Below are 22,136 nucleotides of genomic sequence, written 5' to 3'. Positions count from 1 at the left end.
CTCAGGGGCCGAGGATAGGAAGGAGGAAGAACAGTGAGAAAGAGGCAATAAAAAATATTATTGACTTATGTTATATATCATATTTGTACAAACAATAGGAACTGCTAGAATCTTATTCTTTTGCCTTAAAATAATAAGCTGCCTCTACATCTCTTCTCATCCTTTCTTCTCACATTATATCAGTCCTCAGACTTCACTTTATTGGATCCCCATTTGATTCCAAATCCTCAGATTGTGGCAACAAGAGTTAGCAGGAAACTTCAATTATGGAGGAAGAATTTACACTCTTTTGACAATGAATCCTTAAGTGAAACAAGGGGGAAACCACTGAAATAATCTCACAAAAGGAAATAAAATTAATAATTTTGTCATAGTGTAAGATTTTTTACTTTTTCTCAAGAATCTTGGCACATCTTTAAAAAGACATTAACATCCATGTCTGCTGTTATGTTTAACTGAATACCTTATTTAATTCTTCTTTGGTGAGAGATGCCAAAAGGGTTTTTCTGAATTTCCCTTCTTTATATTTCTGAGTAATAAAGTTTTTTCTCTTTTCTACTGGTGAGTCCACATGTAATTCTTCATCCTTTTGAAGATTACCAGCCCAAAAGTCATTTGCTCTTTTGTTTCCAATGACAATAAAAAGCTGAATTGTCAAAAAAAAACCCATAATATATCAGTTCATAAAATGTATTTGAATCTGAAGGAAACTGAATTATATTACAAATTAAAGCATAACTTAGTATAAAATACAGGAAAACACATGAAAGACTCAACTATTCCAGAGAAAGGAAGTATGAAAGCAGATACTATGATCAGTTTTTAATACAGCCTAGCCACTCTAAATAATGGAAAGAAATTAGCTTGGAAAGGATTGCAAACAACACAAATTGTAGCAAAAGTATTTTCATTCTTTGACACTTAAACTGAGTCAGATTCACTTTAAATGGCCAAGTAGGTGGGCTAATCCTGTCTAAAGTGCTTGGTGGTGGAACAGGAGCCGAACATGCAGATAGGACACAGCAAAGTAGCCTCGATCACAGTTAATGACAGAGTACGGCCAAGGTAAAGAACAGTAAATTTTTCCAAATGTTTTCATTCACTCTCCTGTTATTTTACCCATGTTGAGTTTAAAACACACACACACACACACGTATACAGTTCTAGCATTAAAAAAAAAACAAGCTGGCAAACCTTTCTAAGTACTTCTTAAGGATCTTCTATACTTTTACTTTTAAAATATCTCATTTAGGAAGCATTCTCAAAGAGTTACTACTATCAAAAAGGCTATAAGCCATTTTCATAATGTGGTGAGAACTTTATCAAACAGCCCTGAGAAAAATTCCTGCCACCCCACCCCACAGCAAACCTCCTCCCAGTCTCTGCAGACTGAACTCCTACCACAACCCCATTCAGGTTAAATAGGACTTACCTCGATGAGTTCATTGCTCCAAATGCTAGCATCCATTTTTAGACTTCTAACCTTGGAATCTTTTGGTCCTAAAGATCTATGCTGTCCTAGAGTCAAAACACAATTGCATTTCTATTTTATTTGTATGTAAATTTATTTTACCTTGTTTTGAAAAAAAGTGCATATGTCTGTGTATGTTCGTTGCATATCTTCTCAACTTAAAACATGTCAATACCTGCTTTCCTCAATAACAAGATGACAAGAGCACTAACAGTAGTGGTGAGAATTAGACAAATCACAGCTGGCTACAATAAAAACAGCAGCAATCATCATCAGCATCTGCACTGATTCTAAAAAAAAAAAACAAAAAACAAAAAACTACATGGCTGGGCACGGTGGCTCACGCCTGTAATCCCAGCACTTTGGGAGGCCAAGGCGGGTGGATCATGAGGTCAGGAGATCAGACCATCCTAGCTAACACGGTGAAACCCCATCTCTACTAAAAATACAAAAAATTAGCCGGGCACGGTGGCAGGTGCCTGTAGTCCCAGCTCCTTAGGAGGCTGAGGCAGGAGAATGGCGTGAACCCGGGAGGCGGAGCTTGCAGTGAGCCGAGATCTTACCACTGCACTCCAGCCTGGGCGACAGAGCGAGACTCCGTCTCAAAAAAAAAAAAAACAAAAAAACAGAACTACACTTAAAAATATATATATACATGTGCATGACTGCATATGTACAGACACATGTATAAATATTTCCTCATTTGGTAATCAGCTAGAAATAGGCCAATGAAAACCTTTTGTAAAGCTTGCTAAAACCCCATGTATGTAAATGCAGAGAGTATTTCTTTATTGTTACAAAAACTTGACTATTGCAAAACTAGTTACATATCTAATAAGTGAGTACTTAAAAATCTGACATGAATACTTTATTCAACAAATATGTCTGGAAGAGAGTAAGAGCCCAGAATTTTATTACTGTCAATTCAATTGTGCTGTATAAATCATCAGTCATCACTGAGCAACCAGGTTATGTCAGATTATTTCAAAGCTGAGAAGGAAAAAAAGCGTACAGTCCACTATCCTTGATCCTAAGGGCCCTTTGTCTAATGAACAATGGATGTTCATTCCTTTCCCTACAATAGGTAAGAAGTTCTTGTCTTTTTTTTTTTTTTTTTTTTTTTTTTAGGTAGAAACTATTCAAAGCACAAAGCCCTAAATTCCCTTGGAATAAATCTGCATAGGTTTGCATTTATAATGACTACCTACAGGCAATACAGTACCCAGAAGGTAAAAACTTAAAAGCCTGTAGGAAGAGATGAAAGGGACTGCTGCAGTAACCTAGGCATGACAGATTCTGAGTTGAGGCAGCAGGAAAACAAAATGGAGCAGACAGATTGAGAGAGATTGATAAGATAAAATGAATGAGACTTGGTGGGTTTGAAGGAAAGAGGAAGGGTCAAGAAGGTGTCTCAGATTTTAGGCTGTGAGAGTGCAGCGTAGACAGTATTGCTTTTGATCAAGATTGAGAATATATGAAAATGTGCAGTTTTATGAAATTGGCTGAGGGGAACAATGATGGCTCCATTTTTGACATGTTACATTTGAGGTGTATTTGGCAAATCTAAGTAGAGATTCTAGTAGGCATATAATCATAAGAGTTTGGTGTCCAATAGCGTGAGAATAATTTGCTTAAAAACGAGTGTGGAATTAAAGTAATAAATAATATCACTCAGGAGCAACACAGTAAAAGAGAAGTGAGAATGTAACCCAAGGGAACACATGTATTTCACAAGCATGGAAATACGTGGAAAAAAAAATACTGCAAAAAAAGAAGACTGGTAATAAGAACACAAAGAAAGATTGGTATCTTGGAAGCTGAGAGAGGATGGATGTCATAGAGAGACATGTTGTCAAGAGACTCAAATAAAGAGACAATAATAAAGATAGTAAGTGACCACACCGAAACTGAGAGGTAAAATACATTGGTGAATGTGGTGAAAAGATTTTTACCACAGTTGAGAGAAAAGGTAGCTGATTAGCAGTTAAAAGGTAGCTGATTACAGAATGCTGAAGAAAACTTAGGAAGTTAAAGGAATGAAAAAAACCTACGCACACTAAAACTTCTCGTATTATATCTTGTCTATGAAAGAAAAAGGGGACAGAGAATGACACATAGAAGGAAATGGACAAGTTTTAGAAATCCTGATGGTGGAACTTGTGCAAGTTTATACAATGAAACAAAAGAAACCATGGCTGAATACTTACATAAGAGAGTGAATAAATGATGAAGTGGTATCCTAAGGAGGGAGGAAAGAAAGGAAGCAAAGGTAGAAAAAATCAGCTGTGAACAGCACAAAGGCCGTCTCTTCCAATGAAACTGGAGAGAAGAAAAGGATGAGATAAAATACAAACTAGAAGGTGATTCACTGGCATTTTTTGTTGTGATTGATATTATTAATTAGCTGGTGAGGAAATCTATCTTGGTTTGATGAGAAATGCAGTTGAATAGTGCTCTAGAAAAGCATTCAGGATTTGAAGCAACTCCTGTGACTGCACTATTCACTGTGCTCTAGCTGAGGTAGGTGCTCCTCTCCAGCATTCTCACTGAAGCCTGTATTCAACTCTAGTCCAACATTTGTCTCATTATTGTGGAGAAAATGTCATGTCTTATACACGTTTTTAATTCCCCACACCAGCACAGTGCCTAGTACTCGAGTTGAATTCTCTTTCTCTCTGTCTCTCTCTCTCATCTCTGTGTATGTGTGTATGTGTGTGTGTGTGTGTGTGTGTGTGTGTGTGTGTGTACATACAGTGGGGGAGAAGGTGGTGGGACACAGGCGGTCCAGGAGAACTAAAGTTTAGACTGTGGTTAACTTTCTCTGAAACTTCCATGATCACACACCTAAGCTGGGGTCCACTTCCTTCCACTCACTTGGGCAACTGTCTGAGCTCTCAAATACACTGAGATGTCAGGTTGTCAAGTGTGAGGTCACAAGAAGAAAACCAGTCACAGTACCGGTTTATATTCATAAACATCAACAGTCTTGTGAAATGCTTCTTTATAAAAATTCTTATTATAAAGAGATACCAGATCTGGCATATGAAGTTTAGTGCTCAAAACAACATTGAGGTGAAAAATATGTCTTACCAAAAATGACTGGGGAAAGGTACACAAATCTTCAAGTTAAAGATGCAAGCTTCAGGATCCATACTAAAACATACTCACCTAAAATCTAGAATTTTCAACACTGTCTTTTTAAAATCTATACATGGACCAGTAGGCATAAAATATGATTACATGCTTAAAAATCCATTTTTATATCTAAGTCATACATAAGAGAAGTTTAGACTCATATTTCTGAATTTGATTTAAATGTAATAAGCTTTCTCTGGTTTTACTTTTCACAACCGCTAGCTAGGATATATAATATACAACAATGAAGAGCATTCATTGCCAATCTGCCACAAAGCAGTGATGAGCATAACTTGTCATTAATTACCTGCACACTTCTTACAGATGACAACACAGAGATTGATGGATGCCCAGTCAGGATCCGGAGCTTTACAATCTGCACAGCTCCTGTTGGATTCATTGAACCAAATCTTCTCAGCTACTTCATAATCAGAGAGAGTTTCTGCTATTGATTGCTGCACAGCTTCAATCCAGTCTTGTTTCTCTTTTTCAGTCTCGGCTGTAAAGCTGAAACAATTAACGTTTCTGTGTTATCGATCTCCCTTGTAAAGGCCAATTAAGCAGTATGTTCAGTTTGCATATTCATTTCACTCACAAATTAAACAACAGCTGAAAAATATGGCTGCTAGGCACTTCTGGGTTGTCTTTTCTGTTAAAAATCATTTAACTTAACAAATCGTGTTTTTTCCTTTTAATTTTCCACATTGCTTATGTCTTTGTTTACGCATCTTGAACCAAAATTAACATACACATTTTCTAAAGAAAACAAAAAATTTGCCTTGTTAGGTCACAAGCCTAAACAAGAGGCTATGTTTCCTAAGCAATGGTTATGTAATCATCAATAAGAGACTATTGGCAGAGTTTCAGAGCTACTGGAATATTTTGCCAAGCAACTATGCCATGATAGTCTGAAACTATGTTATCAAAAACACCCACCAGAATTGTGACTTTTTTTTCAGATTTAAGAATAGATTCTTTTTTTTTTTTAATTAGAATAATACCCAGATGGTTCTAAGAAACTGGGAAATCAAAAAAGTTTTAAGTGATTACCATTCTAACAGTTTTCTAACATATTTTTAGCCACGTTCTGATTTATTCTGAGGGAGCTCCAGTGAACGAATAAAAACATTAAACAGCAGTTTATTCCTTCAAGAAATATTTACTGAGCCCCTGCAGTGTGCAAAGGAATGTGCTACAGTGCTACGTACTCGGTCAATGACCCACAAAACTGATTCATATTAAAATTTTCTGTTGTAAAGAGGAAAATGCTTTGAAATATAATGAAAATCACAGCTAACATATTCTAAATAATCCTTAAAAAGAAATGGCCTACATGAATTATACTTTTTGAAGCTCTTTAGGATTCCATCACTCTTAGTGGTTTCTGGTTCTACTGGAAATTTGTCACAGCCAATATATTAATATCTACATTTTTAGTTTTGGCTAGAATCTGCAAATGTAAAAGTAAAGCTTGTTATTTTTCTGCGATCATTTCTTTCTCAAAATTTGAGGCAATGGATATATTTTAACAGGCAAAATGAGTAACTACAATTGATAGTATATTTGAAATTCCTAATTGTTAGTCCTTTAAAGGCCTAGAACAATTGCCTCTGACTTGTCCACTACCATGTGATGTGATTATTTATAACAAACGAATTAATATAGTTGAACTCAAAAGATGTTGACTTATGCCTATTCTGTATACTAAAACTATAGATTCATTTTAGTTTATTAAACCATATTAATACTTTAAATTATCTGTTTCATTGTCAAAATGATGCAATTAGTAGAATACCATAATACAAGATATATAAAAAAATGCTAAAATATTTGGATCAATAGGTGCTATGAGATTCATTAAATTTAGTATCATTTTAAGCCCTGGAAGAAATCATATGGAACAAATGTAATTCGGAATTGATTTTAAATGAGGGATTGTATTTGATCAGGCTAAAAGAAGATAAATAGCAATACAACTTAAAGACAATGTAATATGTTTTTATTTTATTCCTTCTAAATGAGAAGGAATTTATCACACATTGTCAAAAAAAAAAAAACAATATACACCATGCCTAGTAAGAAAAATAATTATTAAGAAATTACCCAAATTTCATGAAATAAATATTTTTGCATGTTTTGTGATTATTGAGGTCACTTTTACAAGGTGTTTTTATATAGTGGCTAACAAATTAGACAATATGGAAAGGTAGGAAGATAATTTTAAATGGCCTACAAGAGAAAAATCACCACGAACAACATAAAGGTGGATCACCCAAGCTTTCCTATAGTAGAACGAACACAAAATGTTTAAAAATAGCTTACCTGAAACTCCTATAGGGAGTGATTATTTCAAAAGATTGTTTCACAGTTCGGTCCACTTGCTTTACATTTGCTACATTCATAGGAATTATGGTAATACCAAGTCCACTCTTAAAATCCTAGTTTGGAGAAAAGCATAAAAAACTATAAAGAAACAACAAAAAGATTTTGAAAGTATAATTACATTTTCTAAATTCCAATAAATTCTACCAAATTTTACAACAAAATCAGTCTCACTTTAGGTAGCCACTCTCAATACATAATAGCACTGGGCCATCTTAAGCTTGACAGTGGGACTCGATAGTTATGGGTTTCTTCCATGCGAAAGAAACATTGACTAGGCCACCGACACTGAACTAGACATGCTTTGCTTTTGAAAGTAGGCACAATATTCACCTTTATCCATTCACTAAAGGAAGCTAAATATTAACTACCTCTTATTATAAGTCAAGCAGTTTCCTAGGTGGAAATGATACTAGGAGGTTAGCATCATTACTAGTTATGTAAAAAGATGGGAAAACTGAGGCACGAAGGAAGAAAGTTACATGGAAAGTTCAGCTAGTTGTATGTGGTGGAAAAGATCTGGAGCCCAATCTGTCTGATTGTTCTTTCCTTGTTTTACTATCTTAGATTACCTCTGCTGTTTATCATTATTTTTCTCCTCATTTACTCTCCAACAAAAGCACTACTTGTCTTATGAGGTATACAATTTTACCTCATTTCCAATATTTTATTGCTTTCACCTCCCTTCAATCAGACTCCTAAAAAGCTCCTCTAATGCTACTTTGGTATAAAAACTGCCATTTGTTCAAAATCTATAGTTACTATGTTCAGCTTGTCTCATGAAAATTCAAAATTGTTCAAAAGGCTACAACCGACTCTGCATTCTAAAAGCATTAAAGTTTGCAATATATCATCTACTCACATGGATTTCAGAACGTGACTTATCAATTAAATAATCTCCACACTTTACAAAACAATATGTACATCAAAAAAATGACCTATTTGAATAAATTCAGACTAAATGTGCTGAATTCCTAAATTATGACTAAAGAAAAGTAGCAATATTAAAGGCAAAATACAAAAAAAAAAAAATACTGGCCCGTTTTCAGTAAGGACACTTGTTAGAGACTGTGAAAGAAGTCATTCATCTGCCTCTTCTCTTTGTCTCTCCTGCTGTATACGCCAAAAGTAAAAGAAGTGTATTCTCCTCTCCCCTACACTTAGAAGTGGCCATGTGTTGTAGTTTCCTTCAATCAAATTTAAGCAACTCCTGGTAGGATGGAGGGGGAGGGGCCGAAAAGCCTTAGAAGAAGCAAGCCTTTCAGCCCTGACTTTTCCATCTTCCGGGGAAGTAACTGCTAGAAGCACAGAGTCATTTTAGAACTTCACAATTCTAGAAAAGGGAAGATTGAGGACAAATTCTTAGGCTCTAAGGATGCCAAAGTGAGGACCAAAATAGGGAGAACCCTGTTCTCTGGTAGTACCAACTCTTAACCGCCTACACCACCAGATTTGTTAAAACAAATCTCCATCTAGTTAAGCTCTTCTTCAGGTTTTTGTCATTTAGTACTAATGTGTTCCCGGCTTATAAAGTAAGTGGAAAAAAATAATTCTATAACAAATGCCCCCCAACTTGTAAGAGTATCCAGAGTTTCCAGACGCAAATTTTGGGAAAGCCTCTCTTACATTTTTAATATATAAAGTTTTTAGTTAGAATAAGGAAATGATTCATTTAGAAAACAAATCATCAACTGATTTTTTTTTCTGATGAAAGGACTAATTGCTCACTTTACTAGGAGAAACTAGACAGAAACTGAAAATCAGTGATATAAAAGAAAAGATGCAGAGAAATGCTGAGTGCTGTAAAATAATCAGAATGGGAGTGCCATACTTCCACTTTGTATAGTAAGCCTACTTAATGAAAAATAGCACTTAACATGATCTCTACGGAAGGAAGAAAATCAAGCTTTTCCAATCTGCCGCATTTTAATACGTTTCAGCCTATTGGCACAGGGTTATACTTGATTATTAATTTTTTTAAATTCCCCAATTATCCACAGCTATGCTCCTGCTGGATCACATACCCGTTGGATAAAGTCCCAATGCATGTGATTGGGAACTCAATCTCTCTTTCACAAGTGAGGAAATTAAGTAAGGTAGGAGTAGCAAGATAAGATATTTTTAAAACAGCTTTTTGATGGCTCACATTGATAAACTCTAGAATAAATAAATAAACTCTAGAATAAATACGTGGACTGCATGTCCTTCAAACAAAATGAGGCATTTGACAAAAGCTGTGTATCAGATCACTCCAGGTTATATTCTCTGATGGGGGCCTGGCCTGCAAGTCCTGTATGTTACTAAGGGCACACATAATACTCTGACTGTCATACTAGCAGATGGTAATAATAACAACCTTTTATGGAAACTGATGAGCCTCATCAAGGCTCCTGCATGAATAGGTGGCTGCTCATCTCCACAGCAAATCACAAAATGTCTACATGTAAAGCTGTAATTTCTGTTAAAATAAGGGAGTGCTAGCTGGTTAACACCCCAAATTTCTCCCAAACAAGGCAAAGATGATTATTTTTTTTTTTTTTTTTGAGACAGAGTCTTGCTCTGCAGCCCAGGCTACAGTGCAGTGGCACGATCTCGGCTCATTGCAACCTCGGCCTCCCAGGTTCAAGAGATTCCCCTGCCTCAGCCTCCCGAGTAGCTGGGACTACAGGTGTGCACCACCACGCTCAGCTAACTTTTTTTGTATTTTAGTGGAGACGGGGTTTCACCATGTTGGCCAGGATGGTCTCCAGTTCCTGACCTCGTGATCCACCTGCCTTGGCCTCCCAAAGTGCTGGGATTGCAGGTGTGAGCCACCGCACCACCCACTTATCAGCTGCTTGCCATGGCCATATGGTTTTGAGTAATTAGAGTATCTACAGAACTGACCAGCATAAATTGACTGTAAAATATATATAAGAGTAACAAAATAAATGTCAGTGCTCTTGAGAGCTATCATATATGAAACAACTGCATTTTCTATTAAAAAATTGTGGACATTAAGCCATTATTTTCACAGTATTTAGACAGTATTTAGAACATGTTTAGAATACTTCTCATCCCTAGATACTCATAAAAATTACCTGTGGTGATCTCTCCCTCCCACCCAGAGACTCTGATTCCATGAACCTGGGGGCAGAACCTAAGAATTTTTAATTTCCAAAATAAAAGTACAACCTCATCGCTTTTATATGTGGCCAATGCCAAGAAACACTGATTTAGATAGCAGAACCATTATGCAACTAATTTAGACAGTATAAGTATGCAATATGTAAATATCAAGACATAAATACTTCTCTCTTTGACCAGGCACTGTGGCTCACACCTTAATTCCAACACTTTGGGAGGCCAAGGTGAGAGGATTGCTTGAGGCCAGGAGTTCAAGACCAGCCTGAGCAACATAGTGAGACCCTGTCTCTACAAACGAAAACCAAAAAGACTCAATTTTATCTGCTTCTGTAGAATGCATACAATCAGAAAATACAAAAACCAAAAACCATTTGAAATAATTAAGACTATCAATTTCAAATAAGCAGGCCAGAACAGGATGACACATTGGATTGGTGAGATCCTATTTGTCCTGGGTGCCAACTCCTGTGTTAATGTCCAGAGGTGTTAAAAGCATGTCTTCATTAAGCATATGGAGTGGACTCTGTAATTGGTTTAATATCTATTTGTGCATGCTATGAAGTTTACAAACAGCTATGAACTCTCGTTTGATTTCCTAAATAGTTCTGTGAAGTAAGCAGAGCAGATACAGTCATTTTTTAATGGGAAAATAGTCCTGGCAAAGCAAAGCAGTGCTTAGTAAGTACCTCGTTGTGCCAGAAACTGTGCTTAATCCTTGGGCTGCAAAAAAGCATAAGACTGGGTATCTGCCTTGGGGAAGCTTTTGGTCTAAAAATGAGATAACAGAAAAATGCAGTAAGTGGAAAAAAAAAAAAAAAAAAAGCCTGGTGGTAGGGGTACTGAATCCAACCCACAAGAGAGAGTTGTGTTCCTAACAGGCCTTCCAAAGGTTGTGACATTTGACTGGCCAAAAGACAAATACCAGACCAGGTTTCTTATTTAGGTATTCCTCTCTCGCTTGTTCACTTATTTGCAAAATAGGGATAACAGTAGTACCTACAGCATCACTTTTGTGAGGGTTAAATTAATGCAATAAAAATGCTTAAAACAAAGCCTGGCACACAGTAAGTGCTACACAGGACTAGCTAACTCTTGTTATTATTATTTTTATTTTATACCTTTTGAATTTGAAGTCAACTGAACATAGTATCTATTTAAAACTTAACTACAAAAAAAGTCCTGTCCAAAAATAACTAGCAGGCATAATTTTTTTTTAAATAGAATTCAATGTGAATGGTAAATGTTCAACTAAATTAAAAATAAATTGCCCATTAACTACAATCTGATTGCAAGCTTTATTCTTATTATGAAATATCGGCATGAGCCAGGGATAAGCAAAACCATCAACCTTTAAAATGCTATAAACTGGATTGAGAAAAACAGTAGCACAAAAATTCAGTGGGCAGAGTTACAGTATTATAGAAAGTAGAAGGCTGAAAATAGATTGCGAAGTAAGCAATATTTTAAATTTAGTTTGCTGTGATAGAACGTAGGATGTCAAGAATCATGAATCCCACTAAAATAACAATGGCTATGCTTGGCTTAGCAGATCTGGCCACTGCAAGGGTGGTACAATGACCATGTGGGCACTGCAGGTCAGACCGAGGGAGAATCGAAGCTGAGCCATTTACTGGCTGTTTGATCACTGGCAAGTTATTTAGTTTATGTAGACCTCAGTTTCCTTATTTATGAAAATAGTCAGGTCTACTTTACGTGGTATTATTATAAAGAGTAAATAAAGCGACATAAATTAAGGGTCTGATACATCCACTTAATTCTTTCATTTGAGGGTTCTAAAAGCAGAATTTATCTTCAATATAAATATTTCCATTTTTTAATAATTACAGAAAGTATTCATACCAATGATTCCATATTAAACATTCGGATAGAATTAATGGTAAATATTTACCAAGATACTGAAATGGGTTATTCATATGAATTTGCAGCAACAGAACCTGGCGAAAACTACATTTTAAAACTACACAGTGAAAGAGCAAAATACAAAACTGACTCCTAAAAAGAAAAATAAGGAAGGGTTTGTTAACCCCAAATCTGCTGAAATATCAAACCTATTTTTGGAATTACTGGATGCCAGGTTTCCATGCCAGGAATTTAAGAACTCGGTGCTTAAACATTTGTTGAAAACAGATGTGGCATTGTATGACATTGGCACCAGCTTTCCTGGGAAACACCAGATGCAGAGTTTGGCCAGATACAGAACCCAGAGAATTTGAGGCCACCACCTCCATCCTGCTGCTCCTTTCTGTGCCACACAACCCGTCGCCCTATGAGGTCTATTTAAATTCTATTAGAGTTTCACTCCCATGCCAGAACACCAGGGAACATTATGTTGGGGGGGAATGAGGGAGGATGAGTCTCTTGTTATACCCTGATCTGAGAATGTTTAATCAAGTGAGTTTATGTAGTTAAAACCTCAATGCCACAATTATCATCAAATGGATACTCAAACCCACCAAGCAAGACATCTGGTTGTAATGAATTCATTAATATTAACATGATATTAAAAAAAAGTATCAAGAGAAGAAGGGAGACTGGCTGTCAGGACAACAGAACAAATGGAAACCAATGCCAATTGTCTTAACTCTTCCTCATGACCACTTGCAGAAATTCCTTTCAACTAGCAATACCATTTATTTAAGAATTCATATATTTAAATATATGTCCATATTTGATTACCTTCTAAAAAACTCTGACTTATATGCTATACCCTATCATTTAAAGATAATTTACAAAATAATTTTTGTTCCAGAATACGGAAGCTCTATCAGCTTTGAACAGATTAAAAAACACTTTAGTACATAAACAAAATTTCTACAAAACAAAAAGGAATTGACAAATGAAAAGCAAACAAAATAGTTCAGAAAAAAATTGTAGAAAATATGAAGATTCATGTCTTTCTTATATAAAGAGCATAAAATAATTGGCAAGAAAGACATAAGATCCCAATAAATAAATGGACAAAGAAGATGAAGAGACAATTTGAGAAAAAAAAATTTAAAAGATAATTGGAGGAAAAAAACTCTTGTGTCAAAATAAAAACAGCTATAAATGATCATTAATTCAACAAGTTCACCCTACCTATATTTACTGAGTGCTAGCTTATTGCCTGAGGACACAGCAGTGAATAAAGTAAACATTCACGCTGTCAATTTGGGAATATAAAAATGATAAATCTAATACTTTTAAGGTTATAATGTAACTGGATTCCTATCACATAGCTGTAACATTTTAAATGCAAACTACTCTTGAGGAACAGGTCATAGGAATTCTTGCCAATAATCATCATCATCATCAGAAAGGAAGACAAGGCTACATATAGAAGGTTACCAGAAACCTAATTTATTTATTTGACATTATGTGTTACCCCATCAGGAAGACCCCAGAAAGCAGAGATCTTGTGGGTTACCACTGTACCCCTAGTTTCTAGAGCAGTGCCTAGAAATGAGAAGATGCCCCCTACATGTGTCACGTGGATGAATGAATCCAGAAACACGGTCACTATAGTGTAACCTATACAAACCCAATTACACAGCTCATTTTATACAATGCTGAAATAATATGAAAAAACTGTCATATTATAACACACTGCAGGCATCCAAAACATAAGCAGAGATAAGGAATGGGAGAAAATGTGCAAAAATTAAAGCAGAATGAAGTTGTGAAATGGTGCTAAATATTTAAGGGATGACATTTAATTTATGTGATATTAGCACCTCACTGTTTTGCAGCACGGTAATTAGGTAAAGAATCTGAGTGTCAGTTTTTACTATGCCATTTTCTACTCTAACAAATATTTTTACAAATCTTTTCATAGTTATTTTCCACTTCTTCTTAAAGCCTATCTTCAGGCTTTAAGAAGAAAACAACTGAGAGCAGTGTTTTACAATGTGTGTTTTGGCTCATCCATCACAGAATCACCTGGGGTGCTTTTTTGTGAATTCAGATTCTACAACCCATTTCCAGAAATTCTGAATTAACAAATCTGAAATGAGCTCAGAAATGTGGAATTTTAACATGCAACTTAAGTAATGGCCTTAGAGATAGTAATCCATCTTCCTTCTTCACACGATGCCATGTAAACCTAAAGAGACTAACTTAATTACCAGAGCCAATTAATAGCAGAACAAGAATAAAAACCCACAACTTCAACCTCCCAGTCCAATCTTCTTTGCAATAAATGAGATTCCGCTTTAAAAAACTCTTCAACATTTGCTGTAATAGCTACCCTTCCACCTCTAGCCACTGTCTGTTTACTCTCTCTGGAGTAACTGCCAAAGTAAATTACCAAAACTATGTATAAATTAGAGGCAAGAAAAATAAAAATAGTTCCTATGTTAGGTTAGTGTAGGTCAATTTCATTATTTTTTATTCTATTCACGCTGTTAAGTTATGTGGGCAATAAATCCCATTTTATTTTTTTTTATTTTTTTTTATTATACTTTAGGTTTTAGGGTACATGTGCACAATGTGCAGGTTTGTTACATATGTATCCATGTGCCATGTTGATTTCCTGCACCCATTAGCTCGTCATTTAGCATTAGGTATATCTCCTAATGCTGTCCCCGCCCCCCCCACCCCCCACCCCACAACAGTACCCGGAATGTGATGTTCCCCTTCCTGTGTCCATGAGTTCTCATTGTTCAATTCTCACTTATGAGTGAGAACATGCGGTGTTTGGTTTTTTGTCCTTGCGATAGTTTACTGAGAATGATGTTTTCCAGTTTCATCCATGTCCCTACAAAGGACACGAACTCATCATTTTTTATGGCTGCATAGTATTCCATGGTGTATATGTGCCACATTTTCTTAATCCAGTCTATCGTTGTTGGACATTTGGGTTGGTTCCAAGTCTTTGCTATTGTGAATAGTGCCGCAATAAACATACGTGTGCATGTGTCTTTATAGCAGCATGATTTATACTCCTTTGGGTATATACCCAGTAATGGGATGGCTGGGTCAAATGGTATTTCTAGTTCTAGATCCCTGAGGAATCGCCACACTGACTTCCACAATGGTTGAACTAGTTTACAGTCCCACCAACAGTGTAAACGTGTTCCTATTTCTCCACATCCTCTCCAGCACCTGTTGTTTCCTGATTTTTTAATGATGGCCATTCTAACTGGTGTGAGATGGGAGAAAATTTTTGCAACCTACTCATCTGACAAAGGGCTAATATCCAGAATCTACAATGAACTCAAACAAATTTACAAGAAAAAAACAAACAACCCCATCAAAAAGTGGGCAAAGGACATGAACAGACACTTCTCAAAAGAAGACATTTATGCAGCCAGAAAACACATGAAGAAATGCTCATCATCACTGGCCATCAGAGAAATGCAAATCAAAACCACAGTGAGATAAATCCCATTTTAAAATAAAAATAATTAAGCCTTGTTGCATGTCACTAAATTAAATCCAACACAAATTAAGATACAGAGGTTCAAATCTAACATCACTTACATTTTTATGATGAATAGATCTTTTCATCACCTTTAAAAGATACACAAGATTACTGTGTGTGTGTGTGTGTATGTTTGTATAAAACTTTTCGAAGTTGCATCAAACCATCTTACTATTGTTTAGTGCTTTTCCTAAAACACAGGTTGATGCCCACACTGGCAGAAAGCCCTCTTCATTGAAGAGGAAGACCCTTTACCTAGCATGTCACCAGGTTTTTCACATGTGCTCCATCATGGGAGAAAACCAATGGGCAACTTTCCTCTGGGGAAAAAGACACATACCAGGATGCGAAAATAGATGAAAACGGAATGGTATGCCAGGGCCTGAACGTGGACGGCCTTCCTTATCGGCTCATTCTTGAGCCAACTCGTTCTTTAAGACTGACTAAAGACCAACTCCCTTAATACCTGAATCCATATGATATAATGCAATTTAAAAAAACACACACATATACACAAACAATAGTATACATTTTAAAGGGGTGTGTGTGTGTGTGTATGTTAATGCATAGAAAAGTTGTATACAAGCATAAAAATATGTTTACTTATCAAAAGATGGAGAGAGGTTCAGCCTTAATGCTTTAATTTTTAAGGAGAATATACTCATTTCTCATGTACATGGAAATGCTTCTAATTCACTGACTTCATTAGATGCCCTTTTTTTGCACCTCTCTGTAACTCCTGTACAACCTATTATTGCACTGACCTCACCATCCATCACATATTCTGGTCTTGTTTGACTTTTCCTCTTGGAAGACAAGACTTGTGTGCTTCTCAGTAAACCCATCATTTTTAGTGTGCCTGACATGGTATACAATGTTTATTGAAAGCATACCCTGAAACTCCTGGGCAACTAAATTATTCAATGAAAGAATCCTTAGGCTATTTCTAAAAGTTCACAAGTCAGAAAATTTCTCTTCAACCTAGACTTTAAAAAGGCAGTTTGTAGAGTGGTTAAGAAGCTAGAATTAGAGTTATACAGTTCTGGTTTTAAACTCAACTCTGCATTATAAACTGTAATTCCTAGACCTATTACTTAATCCTCATTTTCCTCATCTACAAAACATAGACAAAGAATGTCTTCCTTGTAGATTTGTGGTGAAGATTAAAATGAAAAGTCTACAAATTAATTACCATTGTGCCTGGTACTCAGCAAATAGTATTCATTATGCTTTTCACACTCAATTCCTAATACTGAGGCAATAATTTCATGTACATTTTCACTAATGAGAAAGCGTTAATAAAACTTTTTAAATATCTATCTTATTCCTAGAGAATAACAGAAACTCAGTTTAATGTGAGCAATGAAACTAATCATTTGAACTCTCTGCAAGTCTATCAAGTCTTGCTATCAGGTCTACGCAAGTATAAACTGAATACCTCGATTAATTTGGCAGAGTAACTTCCATACTGATACATGCAAATTATGCATTTTTAACCTCCATTCCAATAAGAAAAGTTGTAATTGTCTTATTTTGTAGACTGAAATGTTCATATTCAATTTGTAAACATTATTAAGCTATGCTTGAGGAATATGCTAACTACACACACTATTAATAGGCCAAAAGTGCTTGATGATGCCTTCAACTGTTAATTGGCTAAGATATCTTCTCCTCCAAAATATTTAATGTGTAAATTCACAGTAAAGTTCAGAGGATGCCTATAGTTAATTGTTCTGAAACTACTATTTGTTTTGATATTCCTATTTTTCTTATAAAAAATAATCAGCATTTATATTACACCTTACTATAACCCATAATAATGTATTATAAAATGAGTTCATCTTAGATCAGCTATCCAAGTGCACAGTTCAATTCCACAATTATTAAGCATCTAATATATTCTAGGCTGAAAGATTTTAAAAGGAGTTCTTCCAAAAAAAGGAGGTAAAGAATTATATATTATACATATTAAAAATAAGGAATGTTAGAAAAAAGAAAGTCTAAAGAATCAAACAAAGCTAACAGGATTTGTTAAAATTTTAGTTCACCATCAGACTCATCAAAACATTTAAATACTCTATTGAGTCCTTTGATATTAATCAAATTTAGTAAACCAATAATTTTAATCAATTTTATTTATGTAGATGTGATATGTGTGTATAGCTAGATGTATGTATGCATGTGCACTTGAATTTGTACTTATATAGATGTGTCTGTGTGTGTGTGTGTGTGTGTGTATATATATATATATATATATATATATACACCTTACATACATCTGCTCAAAATAAAACAGACCAATAATATTCTGTAAACTCAAGCAAATATGTTACCTGTGCTTACCCTATAATTTTCTATCACAAAAATAACAGCAGCACAGGGTGCCGAACTAGTCCTATCTCATCAACAGCTGTAAGGGTTCATTGGCCCTTAATTGTTCTCTCATGTATTGTGTTATTTCAACTAAATAATACTTTTCCAAAATTATTTTCAATAATTTTACTTCCTCAATACCATAAAAGGTGATGTCCAGTTTCAAGTTTGATGTAGGTACTCTCTTGCTGGTGGAGACACCAAGAAAATTCAACAAAATCACTATTTTCTTTGGTATATTTAGTGGAGCACACAATGCCAGAACAAGACTCTATAAGTAAAATCACTAATAATTCTTCCAAACGAAACATAGTTGTTACTATAATAAAATAGCAGCAATTTGCAATGACTATAACAGAGCTCACCTGTTCATTTTTGCAAAGCCACACACTGTTTCCACTTAACACAGTAAAAATTTTTGCCTTATAGCCTCTCAATTCGAGATATCCACATTTCTCAGGTGTAACAACAGCTTGAGACTGCGAGGTAAGGGATTGTGATTTCAGTGCATTTAACAGTATGCTGATCCAGTCATTTCTCTCCTCTGAAGATAAAGACAGGAGAAAATACATAAATCCACATATAAGTTACATAGACACAGAAACGTCAAGAAGAAATCCACGATCTTTGCAACGCATAAGTAACAGACTCTTTCCCACAACCACAATCTAAATGCTACTGTAAACAGGGCCAATGACTCAATTATTTGAGGGAAAAGGAGTAACACTATCCAGTTGTCCTGAAATCAGTTCCATTGGCTTTACCTGAGAGTTTATTAGAAGTGCAAAATCTCAGGCCCTATTCCAGATCTGATGAATCACAGGCTGTATTTTAAAAAGAACTACAGATGCTTTGTATCCCTGTTAATATCTGAGAAGTCCTCTTTTAGATCACTCATGAGATTAGATTTTCTTTTAATAGAAGAATGTGATATTGCTGCCCAACAACTAACAGATTTTATGTGGCAAGTCAGTTACTCAAAGACCCCAAAAATCCTACTTTCAAACAATCACTTGGAACCTACTCTAGAGTATGCCTGCTTCAGTGTCACTTTCCCATTCCATGCTCACCACAGTAATTAACAATAGCATTTCACCTGGCAAATTAAAATTTGGTTCTCCTACTGCTTCCACAAAAGCTAAGTGACCTTCAATTATGAACTGTGTTACAGACATAGGAATTTGATCTAGTCCCCAAAGAGCAATGAAAGTTATAAGTCAAGCAAGATTTGAACACATAATGGAACACAGTCGTATAAATGTCATATAAATGGTATCAAATAATATATGAGTCAATTGAGATAAGTGATTTGCTGAAGGTCATATAGCAAGTTAGCATTAAAATTAGGAGAATCAAATATTTTAACTCTCGAACAACTTTTCTTGGAACCATGGGAGTAAAAAAGAGGTATATGTGGTAGATCTTGAGGATGAAGAGCAATTCAAAGGACAAAACTAGAATTTGGAAGAGGGAAGAGAATAGGATTCTGAGCAGAGGTTAGAGAGTACCTACATCATAAGAACAAAGGCAGAAAAACCAACATCCATTCAGGGATTAATTTATCAATGAATACATTTATAATTCTGAACTCACACGGAAAAAAATAGGAAATATGACCAGAGAATTCATACTGCCCATTTAGGAATGTTGTCTTTATTACAGAGGCAAAGGAAAACCATTTCTGCATTCTTATCAATAAAAAGACATTATGATAATACAGACAATGACACGTAGACCATGCTGGAAGCCTGAAGATCAGGAACCAGGCAACGGAGACTTAAAATACTATGAAAATGGAAACAAAATGACTTATGAGGAATTAAGGCATTTAGGAGAGTGAAAAATAATAGTTGTATATATATGATGGGTGTTGATAAGAAAAACAAATTATTCAGAATAAAAGGTAACGTGGCCTCAAAAATTAGCCAGGCAAAGAAGGAGAATCCAATTAGTTAACAGAAAAACCTCAGGTGTTCAGTGCCGTGGCATGAGCATCCAGGTGGACTCATAGCACTATGTGAACAATAGTAACCTGTACATGAGAAGACCCATGGAAATGAATAAACATAGAGCATAAAAGGAGAAGAAACTGGCAAACCTTGAGGTACAACTATATCTATAAGGCTGGAAATTGGGCTACCAGAACATATGGAGAAGTAGTTATCAAAGAAAAAGGAAATAAAGCAAAACATACTGAATCACAAGTAGTAAAAGCTTTCACAGGATGAAGGAGGAAGAGAAAGCAGAGCCCAGTTTGGGAAATGGGACAGTTTATCAGATCCTTCTCAGACAGGTCTGCCCAGTGACTTCACTGTGGATTGAAGTAAGTCTCCATATTACACTTACTCATATTCAAACATGAATCCAAAGTTATTTCATAATGAGTCTTACTTTTTCAATTATCATTGTTCTTCTTCACCTTCAAAACTAATAAAATCAGTTGTGTCTTTAATGACCAAAGTCAAAATGTTTATTAAAAAACTCATTCAATAGTGCTTTATTGCAGGTGTTACATAATCTTCCAGGAATTGGTGCTTGATGGCTGGGTGTGGTGTCCCGCACCCATAATCCCAGCAGTCTGGTAGGCCAAGAGGGGAGGATCATTTGAGGTCAGGAGCTCAAGACCAGCCTGGCCAACATGGTGAAACCTGGTCTATACTAAAAATACAAACAACAAAATTAGCTGGGCATGGTGGCAGGTGCCTGTAATCCAAGCAACTCGGGAGGCTGAGGCATGAGAATCGCTTGAACTTGGGAGACTGAGGTTGCAGTGAGCCCAGATCGTGCCACTGCACTCCAGCCTGGGCAACAAGAGCGAAACTTCCTCTCAAAAAAAAAGAATTGGTGCTTGTTGCAATATATCAGGATGAAATATTTATCAAATGTCCCTAGCATTGTTATACATCATAAACCAAAAGACATTAAAATATTCAAGTAGCTAAGTCAATGTCCATATGCAGCAGCTATTCTACATTTTTCCATCCACATAAACAGATCCAGATTGCACTACAATAATTTATTACATTTGCAGTTACAGCAACAGACCTTCCACTTAACTTGATTATTACTTGTGATCATTAGTTTCACACAAGATATCCCTGCCGAGTAAATGGTACAGAATGGTTTTTGTTTGTTTCTTTATTTGTTCTAATCCATATAAATCACTGTTTGAAATGTAGGTCATAATTTAATGAGTTGGGCCTAAGTTTCTATGGCTTTTAGATTACTGCTAGCGTATATTTCAGTTTCTCAGGAATTAATTTAAAACTGGCAACTGCATCTGTTGGAATTAAGCTTACTTTGGCTGCATCTCAACACATAGCCTAGAAGAATTATCTAGCTCCTGAGGGCCTCAGTTACTAACAGGAAGTAAACAGTCATGAAGAAGAACAGGAATTAATAGTAACATTCAGTTTATTCTGAATTACCCATGTCAATGGAAAGGAACAACGGAACAGATAACCCAAACACAATAAAATAGATTACAAGTGTCATCTGTATTCAGCCATGCAATGTGTGCATCCTGAGATATGGGGGAATATGCTTCGATAAGTCACAATATTCCAAACCAAATAATGATTTCCCATTGGACAAGAGTCTAGGGCAAAGTTACATACTGTGCTAGCTTTTGCCTGTTCTTCAAACCAAGATACTTCTTATTCTTCTGATAACAAATATCTATTGAGTGTCTATCTTGATCTTAGCACTGTGCTAAGCACCATTCCTTCTGGAAACAAGCTCTGACCTACATATGGCTTGGCTCTAAGAATAGCATTCCAGGCTGGACAAAAGGAAAGGGAGTGAGGAAAGCAAAGAATAAGTGTTGAAATTGCCATTTTCTTGTGATTATGGTAGAATATAAATAAAAGACAATAGTAAATTCCTAAAACCTCAGATTAGTTCCTGATGTTTTCAGGAATGCCAGCTTAGAGTATAAGAATAAAAAAAAAAAAAGAGGCTTAAAAAAAATCGAGACAATATTCTCTGGACTACTGGGTTTAGCAGTAGGCATACTCCTTAGTAACAAGGGATTGGTTATACTAGAGATTACTACATAAGGGCCATGCAAAACACCAACAACATTATCTAATAAAGTTTAGCTGGACCTTTACTTCTGATATGATAATATGATCTGACTACAGTTCCCTCAATGAAATTCCAGATCAATATCAGAGAAGGAAGTAGTGCACATAAGTGTTGTTCTTCAAATTGATAACCAATCACTCA

The 22,136-nt window shown here is 35.6% G+C and overlaps 1 protein-coding gene across 3 annotated transcripts in view; it reads right to left on the bottom strand.

Moving 5' to 3' along the window:
* LOC116463743 (arf-GAP with Rho-GAP domain, ANK repeat and PH domain-containing protein 2-like) overlaps positions 1 to 22,136 on the bottom strand; it is a 183,235-nt gene that overhangs the window by 99,630 nt on the left and 61,469 nt on the right. For all 3 annotated transcript variants that reach the window (XM_058434828.1, XM_032146995.2, XM_058434829.1), the window contains exons 9-13: positions 18,275 to 18,453; positions 6,929 to 7,044; positions 4,914 to 5,113; positions 1,433 to 1,518; positions 464 to 646 (exon numbers count right to left, since the gene is read on the bottom strand). In XM_058434828.1, the coding sequence (XP_058290811.1) occupies positions 464 to 646; positions 1,433 to 1,518; positions 4,914 to 5,113; positions 6,929 to 7,044; positions 18,275 to 18,453 (764 nt within the window). The remainder of the gene's footprint in view (positions 1 to 463; positions 647 to 1,432; positions 1,519 to 4,913; positions 5,114 to 6,928; positions 7,045 to 18,274; positions 18,454 to 22,136) is intronic.

The sequence above is a fragment of the Hylobates moloch genome, unplaced genomic scaffold (assembly GCF_009828535.3).
Source record: "Hylobates moloch isolate HMO894 unplaced genomic scaffold, HMol_V3 SCAFFOLD_57, whole genome shotgun sequence".
Classification (NCBI taxonomy): Eukaryota; Metazoa; Chordata; class Mammalia; order Primates; family Hylobatidae; genus Hylobates; species Hylobates moloch.
Note: the sequence above shows the minus strand (reverse complement) of the source record. Positions and strands in the feature narration are given on the sequence as shown.